This window comes from Fulmarus glacialis, unplaced genomic scaffold (genome assembly GCF_000690835.1).
Source record: "Fulmarus glacialis isolate BGI_N327 unplaced genomic scaffold, ASM69083v1 scaffold31636, whole genome shotgun sequence".
In the NCBI taxonomy this organism is placed as follows: domain Eukaryota; kingdom Metazoa; phylum Chordata; class Aves; order Procellariiformes; family Procellariidae; genus Fulmarus; species Fulmarus glacialis.
Genome location: NW_009216728.1, coordinates 1 through 26,627, shown reverse-complemented (window position 1 = coordinate 26,627; position 26,627 = coordinate 1). Strand labels below are relative to the sequence as shown.

The 26,627-nt window shown below is 38.9% G+C and overlaps 1 protein-coding gene across 1 annotated transcript in view; it reads right to left on the bottom strand.

The window, feature by feature from the left end:
* LOC104077978 (breast carcinoma-amplified sequence 4-like) overlaps window positions 1-19,964 on the bottom strand; it is a gene marked incomplete at both ends in the record, with an annotated part of 31,843 nt that extends 11,879 nt beyond the window's left edge. The window contains 2 exons of the mRNA XM_009579409.1: window positions 17,328-17,462; window positions 19,863-19,964. Of these exons, the coding sequence (XP_009577704.1) occupies window positions 17,328-17,462; window positions 19,863-19,964 (237 nt within the window). The remainder of the gene's footprint in view (window positions 1-17,327; window positions 17,463-19,862) is intronic.
* Between the last annotated feature and the right edge of the window lie 6,663 nt (window positions 19,965-26,627).

Below are 26,627 nucleotides of genomic sequence, written 5' to 3'. Positions count from 1 at the left end.
CTAATGAGTGAAGACAGAGCTACTTATAGAGAAAACAGAGCTGGACTCTTACTCAGAACTGTATAGCAAAAAAACTACAGGCAATGGATGTAAGTTGTGGAAAGAAAAATACCAATCAGACATAAGGAAAAAAGTCTACACGATGACATGGTCAAAGACTGGAACAGGTGCCCAGAGAGGCTGTAAAATCTCCCTTCTTGGAGATGTTCAAAACTTGACTGGCCAAGACCCTGGGCAGCCTAATCTAACTTTGGTTGACCCTGCTTTCAGCAGGGAGTTGGCCCTGATGACCTCCAAAAGTTCTAACTTCTGTTATTCAGTGATTCTAACTGTGGCACAGAGGCAATAAATCACTTGAACTCTATCTGTGGTCTTAATCATGTTAACCCTAAGCTTTAAACTCAGCATTTCTGGGCTATTTATTCCATTCCCTAACTGTTGGGGAATCCCCACGTGGTATTAGGGTTAGGTAGTTTTTCTGCCTTCTTGCACAAGTTAAATTATAAATTAAAAAAAATGAAGTGCTGCACTCACATTATCCAGTGGCACTCCAAGCAAAATGTACAAAGTCCAAGTCTGCTGCTATGTCTGTTACTCATATCCAACACTCAAAATGAACTTATTCATTACTCACTAATGTTTCACTTCTGACAGTCTCAGTCCAGTTCCCAGGGGACTAAGAGTTATACCCACAAACCTTCAAAGCAGGTGTTTGATAGCTTTTTCCACAAAGGTGCTAAAGTGAATGGCTAGGGAATCTCAACTAGGCATCTTATCCCGGCTTTCAGTCTTTCTGAAACAATGAGTTAAGGCATAAACAGCAGACTCCAAGGATGTCAGTCCTAGACTTTTATGGGCACTTTTTTCTTTTTCTTTATTGATGCAGTGTCTGAGTCAAGCATATACAATACCAGAATAGTAATAGCCTCAAATTCTAGGTCCCTTTGCAAATCAATTAATACCAACACATTTTCTCATCTAAGACTTTTAAAAATTTGGAGCCTGTTGCACATGGAACAGCAGCTGAGGTCCCTAAGGAACAACTCAAACTGCTTTCACTTTCTGGAATAATGCCACAAACAAAAGTAAACAAAAATAATACCATCCATCTGAAGCATGAGGCAGCATTATATTCAGCAAGGAGTCTGTAATTATTATGGGAATCAGACAAGGCTAATAAAAAAATAGATTGACCAAATAGACATGACAAAGCACAAGGAGTTCACGCTCCTTTCCTTAACTTTGTAAATGATTCACTCTAAGTCAATAGTAGTAGCCAAGTCGAGGAAAGAGCCTGCTTCCCAAGCTGGCTCACTGTTTCAATATTATCATAATGCAAAACAACCTTCCAACTCCTTGTCTGAGACTAAGAACAAGCAATCAGGCAGTATGGATGTGAGACAAACTGAGCTCAAACTCATACTAGAAAGGCATTTGGATGTAGTCTGAGTGACTCTAAACAAGAGCCTTTACAGTTTCTGTACTTCCATTCTATTATCTGTCAAATGGGGGCAATGAAGCAGTATGAAACTTCATACATAAACTCACCAATTTTATTACACTAGATCCAGCAGCACTGAAGGGATAGATGAGGCTGTCAGAACATCCCATTGCAATTTATGACTGCTGTCTCCCCTTCACCTCACTAAAGAACTTAACTTCATCTTCTTGGAAACTTCTTAAGCACACTGGAAGGCTACTATTATGTCCCAGTAAGTTTTCTCTTCTTCAGGATGAACAAACTCAGCTGTCTCAGCCTCTCTTCATTGATCATGTTGTCCAGCCCAAGCATCTTGCTGACCCTTCCCTGAGCTCAGTCAAGTTTATCAACATCTTTCTTGTACTGCAGCCCCCAAAACTAGGTGTGGTATTCCAGATAAAGTCTAAGGAATGCCCACTTAAAAAGAATAATCACTTCCCTCAATCTATTGGTCATGTTTCTGTTGATACTGCCCAATCATCTGTTGGCCTTGATGGCACACTGCTAACTCATGCTTAGCCTATCATGTAAAAAGATCCCTGGGTCTTTTTCAGTAGAGCTGCTCTCCACACAGTCAATCCCCAGCTTGTACCATAGCAGGGTGTTAGTCCATCCCAGGTGCAGGATTTAGTGCTTGTCCTTGTTGAATTTAATAAGATTCACATGAGCACATCCCTCTGGCCAGCTGATGTCCTCAGAAAGCCAGCCCTGTTCTGGAGCACGCCCCTTAGTTCACTGCGGTCCACAAACTTGAAGAGGGTGCATTCTGTCTCCTCCTCCAGGTCATTGATAAAGATATTAGGCAAATGTCTGACAAACTACACCTGTAACTGCCCTCCCGGTAGACTACAAACCATGAACAACCACTCTTCAAGTCTAATGATCTGATCAGTTTTTTCACCCATCTAGTAGTCCAGCCATCTAGATCATAACATCCCAATTTGGATACAAGGATGTTGTGGGTGTCTGTATCAAAAGACTTCTTGAAGACAAGGTACAGAATATCAACTGCTTTCCCCTTATCCACAGTTACATCACAGTCATATAATTCCTGATAACTTCACAGTTAGAGCAAACTCAACATTCCTAATAGAGAATCCGAGCTAGAAAAAGTATTCATAAAGGAAAGGTATTAAAACAGACAAGTCCTAGCCCTACTGTATTTCCATGTAAAGCAATGGGAATTGAAAGCACACAGCACCTTGGACAATCCAGCAGATACTAGAAATGTGGCAAAACTGGAAGTGTTAGATTTAGCCTGGCAAAATGTACAATATTCTAATGCTCATTGGGAAGGCATTCAGACAAACAGGGAGACTGACCCACCCACAAGTCATAGGAGATGGAAAATTACACTCAGTTTCCAAGAGTAATACAGCAGGAAACAAAGATCAGTGAGGTTTGGCTTATATGTCAACTTCTAGTCAGCAACTGTGATGCTGTTCTACAGCAGTACAAGAAGAAATCTGTGCACAAATACAAGAATAGCCAGTGTGCCTACACTGTCAAATCAAAGCTTAGTAACTTGTCTCCAGCTGAGACCAACAGCTGATGCTTAGAGTATAAAAACAGGGCAAGTATGCAGTGTTCCTGCCTTGAATACTCTCCTAACCTATAGGAATTTGCAGCATAGGGGTTACTAGAAATAGAAAGGTAACTTTGCTAAATTACTTTGTCTCATCAAATTTAACATACATAAATCCTTCATTTACAACTGCAGTAACAGTGAGTTCCAAACTTCATTGATATATTGCATGAAAAAAACTCCTTTAGTTCATTTTGAGCCTATTTCTTGATAATAATTTCTATTTACTATCTCATGCAATTTTAGATTTCAAAGAACTCTAGTACATTCTTCTTCAGTGTGAAAAGAGAAGACTAAAATCATAATCTGTTTAGCTGTTTCCCAAAGGGATGTAGTTCCAAACTCCTGTTCTAGATGCCTTTTCTAGTTCTGCTGCAATAGGACCAGAACTTCAGTCAGTATTAAAGATGAAGCCACAGATTTACAGAGTGGCACAAGAAGGTTTTTATTTTCTTTCTTTGCACTTTTGCTAATAGTTCCTAACATTCAATTTTCTTTCGTGCCTGCTACTAACCTGTGTACTGAAAGTTTTCATGAGGCCATCTGTGATTACTTCATGATCTCTTTCTTTAGTGAAAAATGCTAGTTCAGAGACCAATACCATACACGTAAGGCTCACTCGCATCACGCCCATTTGCATCACCTTATATTTATTGACATTTCATTTTGTCTACAAGTTTTTCCACTCAGTCTCTCAATGTTGCAAGGTCTGTCTACAGCCCTCTGCAGTTGGCATTCACTTCTGTGATCTCAAAATAACTATGTCAACAAGCTTTCTCATCTCATTGTATGCCTCATTTTCTAAATCATTTGTGAACACTGAACAGCATGCTAGAGATACAGCCAGCATCTGAAAGACTTCTTTCCAAGTCTTTTGCTCAGGAGCAGATAAAATCTTTGGGATCCCAACAGGATGAAGGAGTCAGCACTGCACTTGTACGCTTTGCAGGCCCGTCGTGGAACATATGTAAATAGTGACTTTCAGCAACCTGACATGAGCACAGCCACAGTGCTTAAGTGGGAGGAGAAACAGCCCAAAATAAAAACAAAAGTAATAATAGTCACACCACTGATACAAGCCTCCATTTCTTTTTTCTATAAAAAGAAATACAATTTTGTCTTAGTAACAACTGATACCAAAAATTGTTGTTATGGTCTGGAAATTATTGTAATAGTTTGGTTTTACAATCCTATATGGTCCTGCTACAGGGGGCACTCTGGAAATGAAAGAGTTAAGCAGGAATTGTGGGGGAGTTGCATGGATTAACCAGACTTTTCTGGAAGAGACACTATCAGCGAACGGTTCTCCTTCAATAGGTAAAGTTGTGTCAACTAACAGAGAATAGAACAGTCTGCATGCGACTACGCAAAGGCAAGGCAAGGTGCCTTCCACATCGGGGCGCGGGTGCTGTGCAAGGGCTGGAGAATGGGCGGGGGAAGCCCAGTCCAGCCAAACCGAACCCAGCCAAGCCCGGCCGGGACGAGCGAGCCGAGCCGCCGGGGTGACTCCATCTCAGCAGAGCCGAGCCCAGCTGCCGGGGTGACTCTGGCTGGCACACACGCATTTTCTGCAGACTATCTTGCATTTTTGTTCTTGGCAAACCAGAGCAGTTTGGGAAATATTTGCAGGTCTGGCTATTTAAGCAGGAGCAGCCTAGCAGGGAGCACGCAACAATCGCCCAAGATTGGCTCGCAGCATTACTGCTGCTGGAGGAAGAAAATCGTTTCCATAATAACTGTTTTGCAGCGTACCAGCTACGCTTTCTATAGCATTTCGCCACCCAGCTGAATTACAAAAAACAAGGGCAAACCTGCTATTTTCATACCTTTTTTTTCCCCCAAGCCATATTGCCACACGGACTCTGCGACAAAATGAATGCTACTGAAGCCCAAAAATATCTGCACTGAATATAAATATATTATGAAATAGCTTTTAAACTGTGCCCTAAAGCACTTTCTGATTGGCTGCCAATGATGTCACACATAAAGCCCAATAAAATGCATGGGTTAACAAGTCTCATTTCTGTGTATGAACTCCATGCAGCAGGAGCACAGACCACTCCAGGACAGGCAGGGGGTTAACCGCACCATCTTTCAGTTAAAATCCTGTGACCTCAGGCCTCCGTGTCAAGAAAGCTGCACCGCCGTCTGTGCTCGCAGGCTGATCTTAACCATACCTAACTAAGCACTGTTTACTTGGGAGAGAAGCCTTCCTAAAAGATACAGTAAAATCACTGTCAGTTTTTCAGTATTAAAGATACACTCATGCATATTCAGAGCAATTAGTTTGGTCTGATCTTACATTTCAAGTCAAAGGTGAACTAAGTATGGTACCCTTTCCAAACAGGAACTTGACCTTCAGTCCTGTTTGAATAAACTGTTATTAAAGTGAGTAACATATTTTACAAAAGCCCTAACAAAACTAAAACCTACAATTTTAGAAAACTCAAAAACTAACGCCAGACATATCAACTAAGCCTTTAAAACGTACTATTTTGGCACCAAGTGCTCAAATAGTAAAATATGTTAACTCTTTCTGTGCACTCATGCTTACAGGTTGCCTGACAAGGAATACAGGTTTGCAGGTTTAGGTGTTTAGGTAGTTTTATGAACAGAGCATTCTATGCAGAGAGAAATTTGCTATGTATAATACCAAGTGTGTATGATGCTCAATTACCAGCAACCAGTATTTGTTTCTTACTATGAATACAATTCTTGGAGCTGGCGTAGTTTCAAATGTTATTAGGTAGATAGCATGTGGTGGTGTAGTAAGGAGTCTTATGCATGAACTGAAAATATACTGAATTTGATCACCCTATTCTAGGCAGTTTTGCTGCCAAATGTGGGCTAATTTATATATAGCAGCCTATTTAATAGTTTGCACTCATACTTCCAAAGCAAGCATGGAAGCAGACCACATAGAAATATGAAAATGTTTCCTGATTTGCTACATAAAACTTTATTTGTTTTTCAAATCCTTGTCTAAAGTTTAGGAACATTCAATAGAAATGAAACTGCAAAATACACGGGTCAAATATGGAGCTGCTATAAGGTATGGTAACACTGCAGTGCTCAAAGCAGTATCATAATGTAAGACAAAAGGCTGTGTATTGCTATCTACTATTGTTCCTTCTGCCCCTCTTTTCAGTTTCATATTAATGGCAAAAATGCTAAAATCAGTCAAAGGAAAAAAAAAACCCACAAGCTCAGTGTCTAGAAACCTCATGCCTTCCTCGATTACTTCTAAAGGATCCCTTTACTGCTGTACCTCACCACATACCATCAAATATTTCAAGTGGAACAAATTCATTAACTTGTAAACACTACTTAACTAACTGAAAGCCAGTGACAGAAACCTACAGCACTGTTAAATCAACTTCAAGCAGGCACTGCATTTCATGTGTTAATATTTGCCATCTGCTCATGTTGCATTTTTTACCACAAGAAAAAAACGTGACTGCCGAGTAAAGACACTTCAAAAAAAGAAATAGGAGAAACCTGGCCTCACTTAGCCATAAACTATGGGTTTATTTTAATTTTTTTACACATGCACACACACTCACTCTCTATCTCTCTACTAAAAACAGAAGAACCTATGTAAAATAGTCTTTTTAGCTATTGCTGCCTTATAAGAGCTACACTAGGAAATCTTAAAGAAAAAAGAAAGTGCCTGTGCATGTTTGGTACTCCAGACAGCAAGAAATTTGCCTCAGGGAGAAACACTTTGTAAAAGAGGTGGGGGAAGGGTAATATGCTAGTAGACAGAGTGCATAAGGGAACCAATGCATGAGCGTGTACGCGTGTGCCTGCGTGTGTGCATTTGTGTTGGAGGCTCTGGAAAAAAGTGCTGGTTGCTACGGCTCCTAGAGGCTCCAGCACAGCAAAGCACCTTTCCTGCAACACAACCATTACATCACACACAAAACTGCCTGCCAGCCACAGAAAATGGCCCAGCCAGGAAGGGATGGGTACCAGCAGAGGGAATGTTTCTCTACTTTGTGAAACATGCAATTTTTAAACTAATTTTTTTTTCAAAAATTAAAAAATTAGCTTTTTTTAAAAAAAAAAAGTCCTAACTTCTTACTCCCTTGAAAACTAAAGGTGATCAACATTTTGCCCCAAAAGTTGGGCCTGTGACTTAGAGGATGCGAAGACATGATGGTAAGTTTTGTTTTAGTTTTGGCCAAAATGGTATTTCATTTGATATTCAGTGTGCTTCTAGTAATAATCCTAAAGAGCACTAAAGCATTTCAGTAATGCAAGTGGAAAGGAATTTGCTATGGCACCAGGTCACCAAGGAATAAATGTTTCTGAAGTTATGTGCCATGAAGTTCTGCTTAGCTGTTGCCAAGAAAAAAAAAGAAAAAAAAATTGCTAGATCTGCATTTGTGCCGTTTAACAAGTGTCATGTTTTAAATGGGTGCTTACAAAGAAAGCATCCAAGGGACCACTTTGGTGCGTGACATCTACCATTAAAATGCCAGATACACTGAGCAGCAGGTCCTGATGGGCAAATTCCAAAACAAGTTTCTTTACAGAAGCTGTCAGGGAGAGAAGCAGATGTGGTGATGGTGTATGAGGTGGAAAACTATCCACTGGAAGCTGGACAAAACCTCTTCACAAGAGTCACTGCACAGTAACTGTGCACAAACACTGGCTCCAATATATGCCCCAGTTGTAATGGTGAAGTCAATGCATGAAACCTGAAATTGTGACTTCTGGCTAAAGATCTATCTCATCCATTCCCTATTACTAGTCCATAGAACTATTTTACTTTCATAAAACTACAGCATAGTGTAATTTCTCTGGATGTCACCTTTCTTTGGATGTATTCCCAACGTTACCTACCATGATTTGATTTTGCTAAAACTTGATAGGCTGCTGGAGTCCTATTTCCCAATGATTGGAAATAGTAAAAAAAAACCCAAAAAACCCCTGTGGTTGTGACCAAAGTAAACAAATGTCAGCCTATGTCGCACACAACTAAGAAAAGGACATTAACAGGATATATTCGTGCCACAAATACTTGAAAACAAGGCATTCTTTATAGTGAAAAAAACCTCATCTGTTCCCAGATCCTTCATACTTAAAACTCATGCCTTTCTACTTCCACCCCAGATCTTTCACCAGATCTTTCCTCTCCACAAAGGAGCCCAGGTGTTTTTGAATTTACTTAGCATTTCTAACACTTCACTCATTCTCACATTAATGAAACCCGTATGTTTAAGTATTACTGTCCTCAGTTCCTTCCTTAACTGCTCTTTTCCTGAGATTTGAATTCATTTTGTGAGTAGCTTTCTCTGTACTAAAAAAAGTTGCACAGGTTAACATCTTTCATAATTTCAAAGACTACTGTGAAATTGCTTATTTACTTGAGACAGTTTTGATGCTAGGAAACAAAGATGTGTCTCTCCTCTTACAACATTCAAGTTCCTATTTTTAAAACTATATTGGACCAAGATTACCCCTTTTACAGCTACCCATTTAAGAGCTACTTCAATAATTAATGTGGCAGACTGCATAGATTAAACTGAAAGCTCAAAGAGAGAACCGCTTGCACTAAGACAGCTGCAGTGATTTTCAACCCCAGTTGGCTTCTCTGCCTCTTCTCTAGTGTCCCTCTGCACGGCGAAACTGCCCGTTAATAGCCCAGCACATGCAAGAAAATAAAAACTTTGGTTTCACTTTACTTCAACGTACCAACAAAAGATCCAGCCACTGTTACCTTCTTCACAAGAACTTGGCACCCACTTCACCTATTTGACTTCTAGTTATTCCTTTTTTCTCATTATTGCCCTGTAATACAGGTATTTATTCTAAATGCATTTAGCAGTTACACATACTCCTAGATGACATGTAACTCTCTAAAAAAAGGTCCCAAATAAAATCCAAGTGGAGGAAGTACGAACAACCACCAAGACAAGAGCAGTTACCAGGAAAATGAGTCACAGAGAAGGCCAGTAGAACCCCCCACGAGACTTCCATATATAACTCTCACAGAAAAGGCAGAGGCATTGGAAATGAGTTGATAAACTACTTTTTAAAAGTGGTGGGTGTCCCAAGTAGGAACATCTACGTGGCAGCACAAGGAGATGGAGGAAAGAGTAGAGGAAGGGGGGAGTTAATTGGACATCTGTGTGAAGCTGGGGGAGGGCAGACAGGAAGGCAGTAATAAACTCCATAAGCAGACGGTGCCACAGGGCTAGAATAAGACTCTGGCTTTACTCGGAGCAAGAACGTAGAGTCCACATTTGTCAGAGTACGCCTGTGTAAAAATTGTAACACCTTCTAACTGACCCTGCTTAGACAGGACATTTTGGAGGAAAACAGGCAATTTAGTAACAGCAATGTGGCCTTTAGCAGCACTGTGGTCATTTGTTAAAATGGAGAGAAAAAAAAATTTCTCCAGTATCTGACTCTTCACTTTACCTCTCACCTCGCACACAAATGATCTCAAGTACTTTAGTGAAAGCTAACAGTCGGACTAATTTCACAAACAACACTATTTCGTGGATCACTTTGCATATGAGTGGATAGTTATACACATACTTACAGTTAACTTTATTTGAAAGTATTTATACAGGACCAAGATCTTTATTTCGCAGATAGCCTTCGTACTTCATTCATCTTAATCTATAAATGTACTTCCAGAAAAAGTCAACCTGATTTACAGTAAGAGTGATTTATATTAGAGTGGCTCCTGCTTGAGTATCCCTTTAGGATACTGTGAAAATCCACAAGCTATGACGTGTTCCATATTATAAAAGCCAAATCAGTATAAAAATTCCTTTCATGCCAACTTCATCCAAATTTTAACACAGAAATTACTCTGTGCAGAAGTGAGTGAGGATTTATCTATTTAAACCTTTTACTAGCTCATAGTATCTTCTTGAGTCTTGTACCAGTTTATCCAGTTATAAAACCGACTCTTTGTTCACCTGTTCTTTTTTAATCCTTTAAAAAAGAACTTCAGGTGGAAAGCTGAAGCATTACAATAGTTCAGCAAACAAGTTTCACGTAGAGAGAGTCTTCTACTCAGGGTTCAGTGGACACTTCAATGTCGTGCCAGGCCATACTGTAGATTTATGGTACAACCATAATAAAGTCATTTTATTTCTGTATGCCTCCAGTTCCCATCAGAAGATGGTGCATGTGTTTCCTTTTTCCCATTTGTCTGGTGTGTTTACCCAGAAAGCAGTTTGCACCTGGAACTACTGTCAACCATGTGCTTCAAGATCTAGCCCCCAATATAAATTATGATTTTTTTTTTTTTTAAAGTAAAATGTTTGTAAACAGAAAATAATTTTAAAGGTCAGCTTTTTTTTTGTGCAGAATTAAAAATAGGAACAAAATAAACACAGAAATTTTTGCTTTTGTCACACTGAGACCACAATTTCTACAGACATTCCTCTGATGAAACACCGTTACAAAAGTATATATTACATGGTTACAGAAATAAGTGGAGGAGCATACCATGCTGTGGAGACAATAATCCACAGAAATATGGTAAACAAAAGTTCCCAACAAGTTCACCACAACTATGGCTGGCAAGAACATAATTTCTCAATGTATTACAATCCATTTGAAATGCTTAATCCTAACATCATCTAATCTACAGTATGTTTCTGCATCTCAGCTAGAATTTAAAATGTAGCTGATAGAGCATAAACTGAGAAAAATAGTATACCCAAAGAAACCCTGAAGGAGGGAAAACAGTCATCCTTTCTTAGTAAGAGAATTCTAATATTTTGGAAAATGTGGTTAATTTCTCTTAACACCAGATGTATAAATGGCACGCCTGTAACAAAGAAACTGGGATGTTGCGAGAAAAATCCAGACAAAAAATTCTGCTAAGAAAGGGACCCAACAGCACCTTTCACAATGTGCTGCTCTGCTGGCCCTAGGGCATTCATGTTAGAGACACAGCAGCCAAGTTTTAGCTTTTATTATTTTAGTGCTTTTGGTTTTTTAAGAATCGACAGCAGCACAGCACAGGTTTATGAATAGGAACCCTGAACCACTGGGATTGTGAACCGCAAGTATTTTACACGCATTGTTTTGTAACGATGAGTGCACACAATCCTGTTTAACAATGGATATAATGGCACAGAACCTCATATGGAAGACAGAAATGCAAGTACAAACAGAAAATCTGATACAACTGAAAACATCCTATATTGCCCCAGAAGACAGGCCACTGCAAAGCTGCAATGTATAACATGCAAATACTTAAATCAATAGTGCGAGCAGTCGCCACTGCTTGCTGCATTCCTTACAGGAGCAGCCAAAAGGAACATAAGAAAAGGGGAGGGTGAAAAGACATTTACCGCTTATTTCACTGGCGCCAGCTAAAATCTTTCCTGTAACTAATTCACTTTAACTCTGCACAGGGTAATGTTACGTAAAACACTTCTGAAGGAAGATTTTTTCTTGCCTTTCAAGAGCAAGCATCAAAGCTTAGTAAACCATGTACTGCAGAATATATTTAAAGCTCAACAATACTAACCAATAGAGTCACTGAAACTGAACTCTGGAGGAGGAGCTCTTTACATGCAGAGGCTGGGTTTCTATTTTCTGGCACAGATTATACCAGTTTACAGAAAGGCATTATTTTACAAATCTTCACATATGTAGCCAGAAGCTTTTGTCAGTGAGATGCAATTATAGCTTAAAAACAATTTCAATGATAGAAAAGAGATGAGAGCACTAATGAAGGTGGCTTTCTGACAAATCAAGTTTTTCCTAACTGTTTTATTCATTCGATCTCAGTACTGGAATTTTGCAACAGGAATTGGCTTGGTCTCTTTCAAAACATAAAGGGCCTAATCCCTTCCCATTAGAGAACAGGAAGTCAGAAGCCAATCTTAGCACGGATTAAAAAAAAGAATCTGGATTGTTATTTTAACTTCTTTGTTGCACACAAACTAGAGAATTTTTTTTCCGCTACCATTTCAGCATGATGGCTCGATTAAAAGCTGATGTCTCCCCTAAGTGGCACCTGTTTAGTACAAGAGACACTTTGCACCAACTGCTCCCTACAGAGCAGCAATTACAGTTTCTCCCCATCACTATGCATGTAATTCAGAACATGTGCTGCACAAATCCTTATTTATGTGCCTCTGCACTGTCCTGCTGTGGACAGACTAACAATGACATTTCTAGTGTAAAGACTTTTTACACCTGCTCTAGGTGCATCCAAACAAAATTGGTTCAAGTGGGAACAGGCAGTATTTTGTATTTTGACTTCTGTTCATGCACACTTGAAAATTGCATACTGTTATTGTCAACAGTGTTGTATGTGTGCCTGCTGGATCCTACCAGCCCAAACTCCCACTTCTCCCCCAGCCTTCCCTAATGTTCTCAATACACAGGCGTGTGCATCTGTGTATTTCTACTCCTGTGTGCAAGCCCCAAGCTTGCTCCTCCAAACCAGTAGCACTGCTTGATGTCCAAGCACAGTGTTGCAGCCTCTCTCAAGCTCTTCCGCTATACGTCAGACTTGGCAAACTGGCAAGAAACTCTCGCTTAACCTTGAGAATTGTGCAGGCTCCGTCAAAGAAGCAGGCGAATGACGGCTAAAGCCATGGGTAGCTGAAATCTTGACTTCTGGGCCTTCTACATCCCCTCACTTGAATCTTCCCATTTTTAAGTGTTATCTTTCTCAACACAGAACCAGTGTGACCTCTGGGGCTCCCAAACCACTTAACGAATCAGTCCAAATCAGAATAGAACTGGATGAACTTCAAGCATAGCTGCAGGTAAAATAAGCTGAACGCGCCCCCAAAGTTCTTAACATTAAATATTTAAGTACATGTCAGATTTTTTTATTTTCCCCAATATTAAAAAAAAATGGCTGGTAGTATTCAGCACTTGAAAATTAATGAGTTTTAAATATGAACACAGTACACCCCCAGTTTTGAAATACTCTGCTCTATTTTCTCTCTTCTCATCTTTCCCATCTGGTATGTTTTAGTAATAATTTAACAAATATTTTTCTTCAAGGCTGTCAGAAAAATCTCATAGCATTTTGGAAACACTAAACATTATCTTGTGAGGTAAATTAGGACATGAAGAAGTAGCATGACATATATGTGATCACACATTGTCAGTGGGAAAGACAGTAACAGAAATCCCAATATGTGCTGCTTTGGAGTCTTCAAGAAAAGAAATTGGTAATATATAGCAAATAGTGAAGCTGTAACATAAAGTTACATCTGCAAAAGTTAAAAAAAATGCAAACTCTCAATATAGGAAAGATTTCTTATTCCAATGATTTATTTTTGTTATGATTTGTTTATGAAAATTCAAACCCAGCTAGCTGCTTCTACATTAAGCAAAGCCTTAACTCTACATAGCTCCTTAGTCCTTCTGAGCTTTCTTCTCTCAGAGAATGAATCTACTACCAATCGATGGAGACAGCAGCCAGTCTATGTCCACTTCCACGCTTTACACTGGTACCAACTGAAAAGAACTGCTAAGTACAGGTCTCTTTCCTAGATACTTTAGTCAGTATAACTCATCAATAACTTTTGCTCATTTCTGAGCTCAGATGAACTAATAAAGCAACACACAGAATGCTTCATATCCCATTATCAATTTCCCAGCTCAATTTGTCAGAATCTACCCCAGGTATCAGGAAAAACCATTAGCCAGCGCCTTAGCCAAGACAAGACACCTCAGATAAGCAGCTGCTGTTCTAGAAATTACAATATTAGTAGAAAGAAAAAGACAATAAAAAGCCTCTGAAAAAAATCTAACAAACATGCACCTTTTTCTTCATACCATTCGCATGAGATTTTTTGGAGGTTATGATTTCACAAGCCTTTCCCTGCAACTACACAAGGGTTAAAAATTACTCTAAAAATAAATATTTGTCAAGATTCTCAGCCAATGAGATTGAAAGAAAATTTCTGGCTTTAAGAAAACACCAGATATCACAAGATGCATGACAAAACAGCAAGAGTTGCTGACATTAGGTTTTCTTCCATTGGAAAAGATACTAGTGGTTTTTTTAAACTCCACATGCTGAAGTTTTCTAAAACAGATTTCCTGTCCTTTCTCTAAGATTGCTGAACCCCATTCAGCCAGAGCACAGATAACATCTTTGGTGAAATCACAGTTTCTCCCATATAAAGTTCAAGCTTTACAGAAGAAAAGCTTTCCTTCCACAGAGCTGCAAACTTCACAAGAGAAAGTTATTTCCTCTGTTCTGTTCCCTCAGGAGGTGTTATATTCTTATAACCTGTGAGACTTACCCAGTCATGTTTGTAATTTATATTTAGTATAAGGTCGTTTCTTTTCAGACCACCTCTGGATATTCCTAACACAAAAAGTGAATTCTGATTACTCACTTTTCTCCCACAGATTAGACACCTTTCCCAGTGTTACTGTGCATGGGAAGTCTATATGAAACAACTTTCTGAATACCCAAAAAACACAGCCAAAAATAAAAAAGATAAACATTATAGGATTTTGCTGCATTTCGAAATATAACTGCAAAACAACAAGAATAAGATTTCCCTTACATTTAAAATAGCATGCATGTTTAATTAGAAGAGGAAAAAACTTAGCTGAAATACATATACACAGACACACTCTACTCAGAGAGAGGGGAACTCTCCAACTTTTTTACCCAGTCTGATCAAGGCTATGGAGAGAGGATACATGAGTTGGATGCTATCATTTCAGAACAAGTTAAACTCACCTACAAAAATGGTCAGGACAGTCCTAATTTTCAAATGGCAAAAGACACCAAAGGGGCATCTCTGCAATGATATCCTACATAACAGGGGAAAAGGGATGGACAACTAGAAAGAACAGATTTGGAGAGAGTACAGAAACTTGGATAGTTGGCAGGGATCTTACTAGGTTTCAGGCAACAGTCAAACCAAAAGGAAAGTTGCTGTAGAAATTCAAACTCCATTTATGTCCTTAAACAATTCAATCCTTTCCTGCACACTTCTATTAGAAGTGAATAATCCCTTACCAGCACAGCGCATTGTCATTCAGAGCTAGAATTTACAGTGAGAACCACAGTGTAAAAGTTATTAACAAGCATGTGTACTGCATCATTCAAAAGTCCATGCAGCCAAATAATCCCTCTTAAGTGGTGAGCAGTTGAAGGGATTGCCTAGAGAAAGGTTTAAAGGGTAATCAAACTTACTTCCCAGTCTTCAAGAATTTGTGGCTGAAGGACGGATATTTTGTTTAATATCCATTGCTGGATTTTTTTCCCCCCATGAATTTGTCTAATTGCTTTGAGGATAGGTAACATCGTGTGGACGTAAGTTCTATGGCATATTAATACATAATGTAAAGTAAGTACCTCCCTTTTTATATTGTGAACCTGCCTGCTGATAATTTCATTGGATGACTCTACTTCTTGAATTATGGGAGGGAGTGAATAATCATTCTCTATTCACGGGCTCCACATACAGAATGACTTCACGAATCTCTATCCTGTCCTATCCTCCCTCAGGCTGAGTCTTCGTCTGTTTAGAAATTCCTGTGAGAGAACTTTTCCTTTTCTGTGCTCATCCTTGTTACCTCTCTCGCCATGCTTTCTAGATGTACTATTCTGGGGGGAAAGGATGGGAGGAGGAATAAGACCAGTACAGTAAGAAGCTACACCATTCCCTATTTATTTTTCTCTTTTGTTCACTAATATTATCATTCCAAGATGCCTGCAACTATGAATACACAATTATGCAATATTTCAAAATTTTTCTTTGTAATTATAAGGGAAAAAAAATTGAAAACACTATACTGTCTTCAAGCCCAACTCAAGCCAGCTTCTGAATAAATATTCTGGCCTTTTCCACATTCTTACTGGCATCCCAGTTATACAACATTATTTGTATAGGCAGACCAACCTTGCAAAACTTCCAGCTTTGATATATTTTCCAGACTGAGTATCTGCTGTAGGTTTAACATGTTTGGAAAGTTTTAGGGAACAAAATCAAGCCAATTCAGATAATGAAATTAAGGGAAAGTATGTGTTGTTTAGCTCTTTTGAAAAGCTCCAATGCCTTCAGAAGCTACAGCAGAGATTTTAAATTGGCAGTAAACTGCCCTCATATCACATATTTTCCCATTCCTATGAAAATATTACCAAATTTGGCCAAGTTATAACTCTTTACTGAGTCTATATAAACTGTGGTTTGACAGCTGAAGATGAAATCAGTATGCACCATCTCCTGTCCACGCCTCTGTTAACCAGACTGAATATTCATTATTCTCTTTAAGCAGTTAAGGTTTGTCCTGGATCTGCAGAAACTGAACTGGACTTTTACTGCAGCTGAAGCTTCCAGAGGTTGCTATGACACCAGACACAAATTTGAAATGGTTCAGCTGTACATACATGATCACCGATACCTGTGTACTATTGCCTACCCAGTATTATGCATACTGGCACGGAAGCCCCTTGGAAGAAAATGAGGAAGAAAACATAACAGCGGAAATACAGAAGGGACAAAAGAAATCAGGGAGGTAGTTGAGACTAGAACAAGGATCCTGACAGAGATAAGCTAAGACTGAAAACATGGTAGATTCACATCGAGATGGAGAGGGAGGAATGGAAGGGATGAGTTCAGAAAAGGCTAACTGGAGATTGTGATGAATTGCTGGGGAAACGACAGATTTAGAGAATGACCTGGGAGCTTAGAGAAGGAAAACAGAGCGTAAAGGTAAATGGTACGAAGACGCTATTGGTAACGAACAGGGACAGAAAGGATGAAGAGTACGTAAAGCTTCCTCAAGTCCACATAGGATCTCATTATCCCTGACTCTCAACATTCTTCTTCTATCAGCAAATATCGCTAAAACTCACTGAAAGAGTTCTCATCCCCCTCTAGTGCTCATCCATGCATGACCCTATAAAGTAATTTCAACATAATTGACATAAAACCAAAGACTAAGTAGAAAGAACAATCTACGCTTATGTCTCTCACTGCAAGATGATGTATAACAAGCTTCCTATTTGCATATACATATACAGAGAAAGTCCTTTCATTCAGGAGCAAAATGTAGAGATCTTCAAAAATTACTGCTGGACCTATTCAATGCCTAAGCAGCAACTCTTAAGAAAATTATTGAAAATCTTAAAAAAATGTAAAAAAATTCCTTTTACAGAAGGAAACTGTAGCTAGTTCTTCTACACCACTTAAAATTAATGATTAAATATGCTGTAAGGCCACATCTGATACAGAAACGGTATTTAACATCACTTTCCCATCTGCTGGAAGCAACTTTAAAAATACTCACGTTTTTAAATGACGAGATAGTTGCACACTGAAATAATTTGCAAACAGTATTAAGAAAGGTGCCATGGCTCTTCTCTGCTTCAAGCACTTGCTCTTCTAGGAAGGAAACATGGTGTGCAACCATTTTAACAAATGCCTATGGAGATAATAAAAATTAAATTTTTAAAATTAATAAAAATTAAAAGCACCTGTGCTGGGTTTCAACATTATCCTAGCTAGAGATCAGAAGTCAAACAAAAAGCTTTAACAAGATTTCAGAGTGCACTATTGCTAATATAAACATCCAAGGGGCACGTGCTCATAAGTAGACTACAGATGTAGTCTACTTACTATGAGAAGAACCACTCGTCATGACCTAAGGCTAATTTTTCTCCTTACCTAAGGGCAGAGTTTTGCTCCCTTTTCAGCATACAGAGTATGTAAGCACTTGCATAGTGTCTAAAGGTCTAGCAACATTTCAGCAGTGAGGTGAAAAGCTCTTCAGAACCCGCAAAGACACTGCTACTTATGGTGGGAGTGAGAAAGTGGCCAAAGTGGTAGGAGGGAGGAGACAGCAGAGGAAAAGATAATGACAGGTGATTTTAGCTAAAAAAGGGCAGGAATTATTGACCTAAAACATGCATGTGTTCAGTTTCAGTTGAAATTTGAGCCAAAAGGGAAAGCCAACGAGAAAGAACACAGTATTTATTTGTTAAAATACAGAACAGTTTGTAAAGAGTTTTGATACTCTTTATTAATGATTAAGCTTCACATTTTTGAGAAGTTGAGCACTGCCCATTTTAGGGATGGGGAAGGTGAGGCTGAACAGGTAAATTAATTGCCAAAAATGTACCAATGGCAACATCAAAATTCTCATCCTATATAACCATTACAAAACAGTCCCTTCCTTTTCTACTCTTGGGAGTACAAGATAATTTCTCCCTTGAAAATCCCCATGGATGCTAAGCTTTAAATTTAAAAGTTCTAATTAAAACATTAACTACTGCTCAAATTGCCAATTTAATCTTGTGCTCTCAGATTACTGCCATTACAGCTGGTAATGTTAGGGAGAAAAACTGATTCCTAGCCAATCAAGGTATTATCCTCCCTTGATAACCAAAAAAAGCCTCAACAAAATTCTGCTGCATTATTCAAGGGCAACCTGTAGCCTAGCAAAGACTGGTGTTGTCTTCATATTCCAAATTACTATGTCCCTACAGTTGTTCTAAGGGAATGGGATCAGGAAAGGGTTTTTTTCCCCTCTCCCTGTATTAGAGGGAAAAAAATAATAAGGAGCCCTGTTACTTATCATACTTTTGGCACAAGCAATTGCTTAGAGTTTAAATCTTATTTTCCTGTTTAAAGACAAAACCACCACCACCCCCCCTCCCCCCAAAAAAATCCCAACCACCTATAAGCATGGAATTTGCAAAAGACTTAAATGGGTGAGACACTTCCAGAGACGGTTAGTTTGGAACCTGATTCAATTAGCCATTTTTCACAGTCCTAGCTTAAGTATACATTCAAATACGGCCAAATTGTCAAGTATGCTGAGAACCCGCTAGCTATTTCTTGGACTGCGGTACTCAGTTCTGAAAATCAGACAGGTTCTAAAGAAGTTAACAGTTGACTCCCACTTTTGTTCTAAGATGCCTTGCCTCAGTTTCCTGTCTGAAGCTTTCTCCTGGTGCTGTGTAAGTCCATAAAACATGAAGTGGCTTGATAAGTCTGTTATCAAAGTAGGTGCAAAAAATGCAAACTACAAAAAATTAATTGCATTTAAAGAAAAATTGCTGAAAGCTAAGTCAATTGTCCTGTCCCTCCCAGAGTAATAAACCTTACCAGAGGATATCACTTTGTACAGGGTTAGAGCCTGAAGCTTAAGCACTGTCTATCTGGATTTAATGCCACAAACACTTGGTTTCTTCTTTCACTTTGAGCCAGTTAAAACTGATTTTAAACATTACACAATTTACCTCATCATGTTTTCATTATATTCCTCCCAGAGGCAAACTTGCCCTCAGTTGACACAAATTTTAACATACTGCTTACTAAATATGGTGAGGGCATCATCTTAGTGAGTCATACTGGCTTCCCCCATTCAGGATACAATAAACACCAAAACAGACACAACAGAAGATGGGAGCTCAGAAATCTCTCCACTACTACATTGGACAACCATCAACAGCTTAAAATGGGTATGTCCAGCACTGGATGCGAGACTTAAATTTTTAAAGTTATAAGTGGTTTCACAGATACTCCTACAAGTCACAAAACAAATTAAAATCATTAGCATTATTGTTAACATCAAAACCAAAACTAATGCTTTTAATCTACCATTAGGAATTGTAGAATCCACAGCAATAAATTACTCAGTGATGTTCCAAAACCATAAACACTTATATGTGCTGAACCATTGGTAAACATACTGATTTAAAAACAAACATAAGACAATAGAGAGCCATAAACATCTGAGTGCTCCATTTAAATACCTGGACAGTTAACCTATAAAACACATAAAAAGAAGGATGTAAATTTTCTAATGCAATGAACAAACCTCTAATTTATCAACTTTGGCATAGATGTGGTTCATTTCCATCACCTTGTCTTTAACGAGCGGAATGGTCTCGTCCAGGATCTGTGATGTATCACTTCTAATCTGCATGAAAAGAAGTATCTCACATGAGGATGAATCTTGAAGATAAACACTACACTATTTTTTTCACATGAATATTTCAGAAAACATGTATTCAGAAAAGGTGTCACAAGGGCCCTTTTGCAGTATATTATCAAGTAGAGATTGGGAAAATAACTTAGTTTCTCAAATAATCCATGAGACAGTCAAAAAAACAATAGCAGATGACAGGACTCCCACATCAAAACTGTAACCAGACCCTTCTTTCTTCTCCCCAAATTCCCACACTACTCCTCCCAAGAGACCATCTACTTTCTATTATGAAATACTGTAGACTTGAGGGGTAATAATGGATTTAAAATGAAAACTGCCTCTATACCATCCTTCATTATTTGATTTTATTGGGGAAGTGCTAACTCATACTACTTCTCAATCAGTTTTTGGAAAGACTCAGAGCTTTGAGTACACCACTTCTAGTATCTTGCCTTCAACAGGGGCTCAGGACTAGAGTTCTCAGGACAGCAAGAATCTTCACACAACATAGGCACCTTAGAGAAAGCTTCTGCTCCCTAGTCCCTGTCAGTTTCCACAATAGTTATGTGCCCTAACACAGGAAAGATTTTCTTTTTTTTGTTACTTATTACAACCAAGCTTATTTCTGATATCCATATGAGAGCCTGAACCTTATCTGAAATCCTGCTGAGTGTTGCGTTAGCAAGAATTACCCAATCTCCTATATAAACAACTGCCAGTGCTTTGTTAGGTAGCAGTAAGATACACCTCCAAGCAGAGCACTACAGCTAATGGAACGTACAAGCCAACAATGATGGATAAGACAGGAACTGGGTAGAGCTCTCTAAAGGGAAAGATATAAGCAAAACCAAGAAAACCTCCACTAAAATACCCAAATAGGCATTCTAATTTGTAAAACAGAGCAGTAACACATTGACAAGAGCAATAAGAGAGGCAGTTGAGCCCACTTTTATACAAGTTTTCTTTCTTAACTACAACAGAATATAGGCAGTCTTGGTTCACTTCCGGATTAAAGCTGTTCTGCTTACAATTTTTAGCATTTAAAGAATACAGAGGAACGAGGATCCCTTCAAAAGAGATTTTTGTCCCAAAGACTGAGCTAGAAGATATTCTTCCTTCAACTTCATAGGAAAGAGGAAGGATCTTTTAGCGAGAACAGTGAGAATCTGGAGTTGGGCTAATACTGCAGGGAATTTTCTGGGCATTTTGAGATTTAATCCAGAATCTCAAATAAAGCATAATTGCCTGCTATAAGTAATTTAATCCACGGACCATGCATTATAAATTCTAATAGGTATTTTGACATTTTACTGATGATCACATGACTCATTTGTGTGGGGTTTTTTTTTGAGAAGTTGTGTTTTTAAAAGCGGAGTATAGACAAAGCTATATACATATAAAATGACTCATAGTAAGATTTTATGGTATTTTTATTATCAGAATGAGTACATGCAGATCAAGTGCTTTTATAGTGCTATAAGTGTTCTATAATATGACATCAATCAGACATATCAAAATAGTAGTAGCTTTCTATTGTAAACAAACCAACAGTATCTCCTGTACTACTGGTCTCAGCACTACATCCACCAAGTATATATACAGACATCTCCCCCAGCAGTAACGTAACTGTATACACAGACACACTCTGTTATCTTTACAGTGTGTACTTTATATCCAACAGAAAGTGAGCACAGACACTCTGGCAGGATCCCTGTGAATGGAATCATACTTATATTTTCTAATACTAAATAAAAATACAGAATTAATACATAATGAAAGAGCCAAAGCAGAAAAATTCCAGGTTTGTTCTATTGAATTCTTTTGGGTCAATGGTAGGCAAAAACCCCCTCCTCTATCATAAAGCACATGTGAAAAACAGATTGGTGAACTGTCTGAGGTGAGGTTCATACTTAGGTAAACTAAATCAGATTAAAATTTGAGCCTGGACTTTCCAACGATAAGGTAACAAACTTGGTTGCTAATGTTGGTCTCAGAAAGGACTAGGGAAAAGCCACTCTTACAGCTAAATGCTAGATAACTACTGTAAATATAAACACAGTTTAGGACATAGCCAGAAAGAGGGAGATGTTGTACAGACGCAGTACAAAAATTATCAACACAAGGTCAGAGCAGACATGGAACAAATCTAAACCATCTTTCTTTGAGGGTAAAAGCAAACAACCAATACAAGACACAGGAGAGCTGATTTTCCAGCAAGCAGCCTGTGATGAAAGGAAATGATATGCAAATATGATTCAAGAAGAGTCATTCTGCAGCAGTCTGCAGAACCACAGCGACAGAGGAGTTCAAGAGGAGTCAGCACATGACAAAAGGAAATGATTCTCTTGGTACAGCAACCTCTCATGAGCCAGAGAAAGCGGGACTGGTCTGAAACCCCACATTATAAAACAAGATTTATTTCCCCTTGTGCAATGTATTTTACTTTATCATACTGAAGATTTAGCCAAGTGCTCAGCACAAGCACCGGAGCACAGCAGGCCATGGGAAAAAAACTGTATTCCTTTTACTAGGTTTTACTATGCTAATTGGAGGAGGGGGCGAGGAGGGAAGGTTTGTCTTCAAATTCAGCTTTGTGTTCTAATTCAAGTCAGCAAGACAAAGCTCAAGGAGGTAGCAAACCAACAGCACCAAAGTCAGTTAGGAGACAGCACAACCAGAGTATGAATGATAAATTAGAACACAAACCAGGAATGGCACGTTGCATGTAGGGCAATGAGACCTGATCCTTGCATACACTGCAGTTCAAGCTGTACCAGTTAAACAAGCACAGATTCCTGTTATTTTGTATTTTATAAAAACTATTATTTTTTCGGGAAAAGAAAAGAAAAAGTAGCTGGAGCCACGAGTCAAAGATACTGTGCAAATTCTAGTTGTCACAGGGACTTTTTTGAAAGGATCTGTATTCTTTTTCGGTCTTTGATCCCATGTGTTAACACAGAGTAACATAAAAGGATCACGAGTAAAAGTAACCACTGTAAACTGAGCAGCTCAGTGGTGAGAAAAGAGAAAACTGAGGTTGGTATGTTTCTGAGAAGTTAGCAAACCCTAGCCACAGTGAACCAAACAAAACAACCTCTTCCTCTCTTTTCCCCAGTGATGAAACCAGGTTTCGCACCTAGGGCCTCAGGGAGGAGGTTCCCAAACTGTAAGTCCTCGAGACAAAGATAAGCAGTTAGCAGCTGGTCTGTGGAACCGTAATAAAGCAAGATTTACAAACACATCATTTCCCTGCGCGCAAGCTCTGCAAGAAGGTTCAATAGCTTGAGAACTACTAACCTGTGGTTTTATAAACCGGTTAGTATGCTGGAGGATCAACATACATATTTAAAAAAAAAAGAGGAGTATCAAACATAAGCAGAGATTTTGTATCTATCCGTACATCCTCTTCAAGGATTAGGAGCCAAAGAAATGGAAGTAGTGAATGTAACTAAACCAGCTGTGCATCTCTGAATAGATACAATTTTCAATCATGCTTTAAGATGTACAAGAAGCACAAAGAATTGTATCTAAAAAGGTAACAAACAATGACCCATGGAAACAATGTAAGAACAGCATATACAAGAGTCCGGTTATTACAATGAAATTTTTTTGCTTTTGTGTCACTGGTTCAAATCATAGCTCAGTTAAAAATCACAATTTGATAATTATACTTGAGAGGATCTGAAGCCACTTTATAGACATTAATTTACTTTGTTGAAGTCAGTGCCCTAAGGAAGACATCACAAAAAGTTAAATAACTCGCACTAAAATTCTTCTAGCACAATCTTTTCATTGCAAGATGTTCCTTCCATGGCAAGTGTGAGGCATGCTGAACTGTATTTACATTGTCACTGTAATTTACCTCCCATACAAGTGTCCATTTTAAGTGCTGTGCCATGCTATGCCTAGCCAGGTACAACAGTTTGACACTGGAAATAGCATGTTGTCTTCCTAGCACTGACGATCCAGGCTTTTCCTCATTGCAATATTCAAATGTATGCATCAAAAGTACTTGTAGGTGAAAAGCAGCAGCACACTCAAAGAAGAAAAGCCAAATCCCTCTATGTGAATACTTTACTGAATGCCCAATTGAAAAAAGCAAGATTCCCTTTGCCTTTTGTTGGCATAGACAAAAGACCAAATTATTGCTAGGCACAGAAGCTGGAATCGGTTCAAATACATTATATTTATCAGATTCCCAGATAGCACTTGATGTGCTGCTGAAAGGAACCTTGCATTGTAGGTACTGGATAGAAAGACACAGAATCAGTGCACTGACTACAGTTCTTTGATGTTCCCAGATAAGGTCAATAATCTGCATATACTAGGGAATTATTCACAGCCTGCAGGTTGTGGAAAAATGTTTTCAGGGGCAATGCAAAGATAGCGTATTGAAACTAGGCTAGTGGTTTTTGTAGAAAAGGTTGGCAAGAGAAGAAGTCTCACAGGAGGTTTAAAAGCTCACTGGATCCATCTGAACAAGTTAACCATCTTCCCTATATTGGAGCCAAAAATGTGAGGTGCATGCTTGATTGATGGGAAAAAGCATAAGGTACATACAAAGTCTTAGCATAAGCTCCCAAACAGAAGAATTGAGTGAATGAACTTAATAGTAAATCAGACAGAATACAATGAGCAGTGAAGAGCTATTGATTCAAACCACGTACTTTGAGCAGGTGATGTCGTATCACTGAAGCAATCATCACCTTTCAGGAATGAACTCAAAGGATTTTTTGGCCCAAGAAATCTCTTGTATTCTACATTTTGCACAGACTAACTGTGCCGTACTAGAGAATCTAAAGCTGACAAATGTAAGCCAAGATGTATCAAAAAATAGACTGCATGCTCTGAGGTTCACATGCTCCTTTACAGCTATTTTTGTCAAAAGCTGAATGGAAAAAGAACTGCTTAAACGGCCACTAATACTGAACCACACTTACAAGGCAGCTATTTCTCCTTTTAAGTCCCCTACTAACCATGACTTTGATGAGCCAAGCTTTTGTTTATTTCCACTTTATGTCACTTCCTTCTGGAAGCAATGATGCCTCCTTTCCATAAGCAAGACATGCCAACAACAAAACCAGAAACCTCTGATAGAAGTCGAAAAAGGGTTAATAACTGGCTATATTGCTGACTGATTTGCCTAGAACAAGGACGATGGCTTCACTTCTCTTGAGCAGAATTCACATTCAAGATCCAAGAAAGATCTGTCCCATAATCAAATAATAATAATAATTAGTTAGCTGATAATATTTTGCATAAACTGTGTCAAACATGTTAATTTGAGTTTTCAATGGGTTCTTGCAGACCGCACAAGACTGCTTTGGGGCCACCTATGACTTATGAATTCTGTCCTTGAGAGTAAGCACAACATTTCTCCAAACAACACTGGAGTACCTGAACAGAAAAATGGAAAGATGCTTAGAAGGCAACATTAGCATTTGTTCTGTAAACAGAAGACAATGTGCAGAAAGGCCAGCACACCAATATCTTTCATTGCACTAAAGCTTGAAGAATAAAGCCAGGAAATTGCTTTTCAACTGCCTAAGAAACATTGGCCACAAAATTTTCTTATCTGCTTCACTTCATCCTGTTCCTCTCCATTTATCTATGCAATTCCTAAGAATCATCCAACAAAATAGCTCACAAGCAACAAGTCCCTGAGGAGATGTTGGCTGGTCACTTCTTGCCATTAGAAGTGCATTCAATACAATTAGCAACCATTGTATTTGCCAGTGACACATGCATTATACAAGATGCTTGAAGACAAAAGAAAAATGTTGTGGTAGTGCTAACAAGACGAGATGGTCAGCACATCAGTGATTATAACAGGAAGTCCCTCTAGGTAAACTTGGTCCATGCTATCTGAACTAGTGCTGTACACTCAGAAGGGTTAAAAAGCAGTATCAGTTCCTCTACCTAATTTCACATTTTTTAGCCTAAGGAAGGAAAGAAAAGTTGACTGCAGAAATCACACTCATTATATTTACGTGAACACCATAACCCAAATAGCCTTCAGACAGCACCACTTCATGCAGAAAGCCTGGGGTAAGCTAAATAGTAACACATACCTCTTGCTCTAAATGGTTTATCCCAAACAATTAGGCACTGACAATGGCGAAGATAATTGGTGTGTTACAAATGTTGCATAGCATATCAGTCACAACCCCATCATTAATTAGTACTCCCCACTCAGTTATTCCACCCGTATCAACTTCCCTCTTGTATTCTGATTACAGACTCTTAGTAGACACAACTAGCTTGTTGCATTTGTACAGCATCTAGCACAGGTGGCCTTAATTTGTAGCCGGTGCCCATGAATGTTACTGTGATGCACATAATCTGTCTGTATCAGCCAGTCTAGTACCACTGTCTCAAAATGATCCAGCTGTTGTAGCACTGGAGCAGTCTTCTCGGAAGGTTTCATAATACAACTAAGGTAAAAGAAAGGACCAGGGAAAACACAGATTATTTAATTTTTCTAGAATTTACTATTGAAATCTACCTCCGGTATTTCACCGCCTACGACCTGGGAGGGTGGAAGGGCAGGACACCAGCTCACACGAGGAACGGGGAAGAACACCGTGAAGACTGGACCGACGCCGCAGCTCTCCCAACTGCACCCGCCCCACGGCGGGGCGGCGCCCGCGGGGG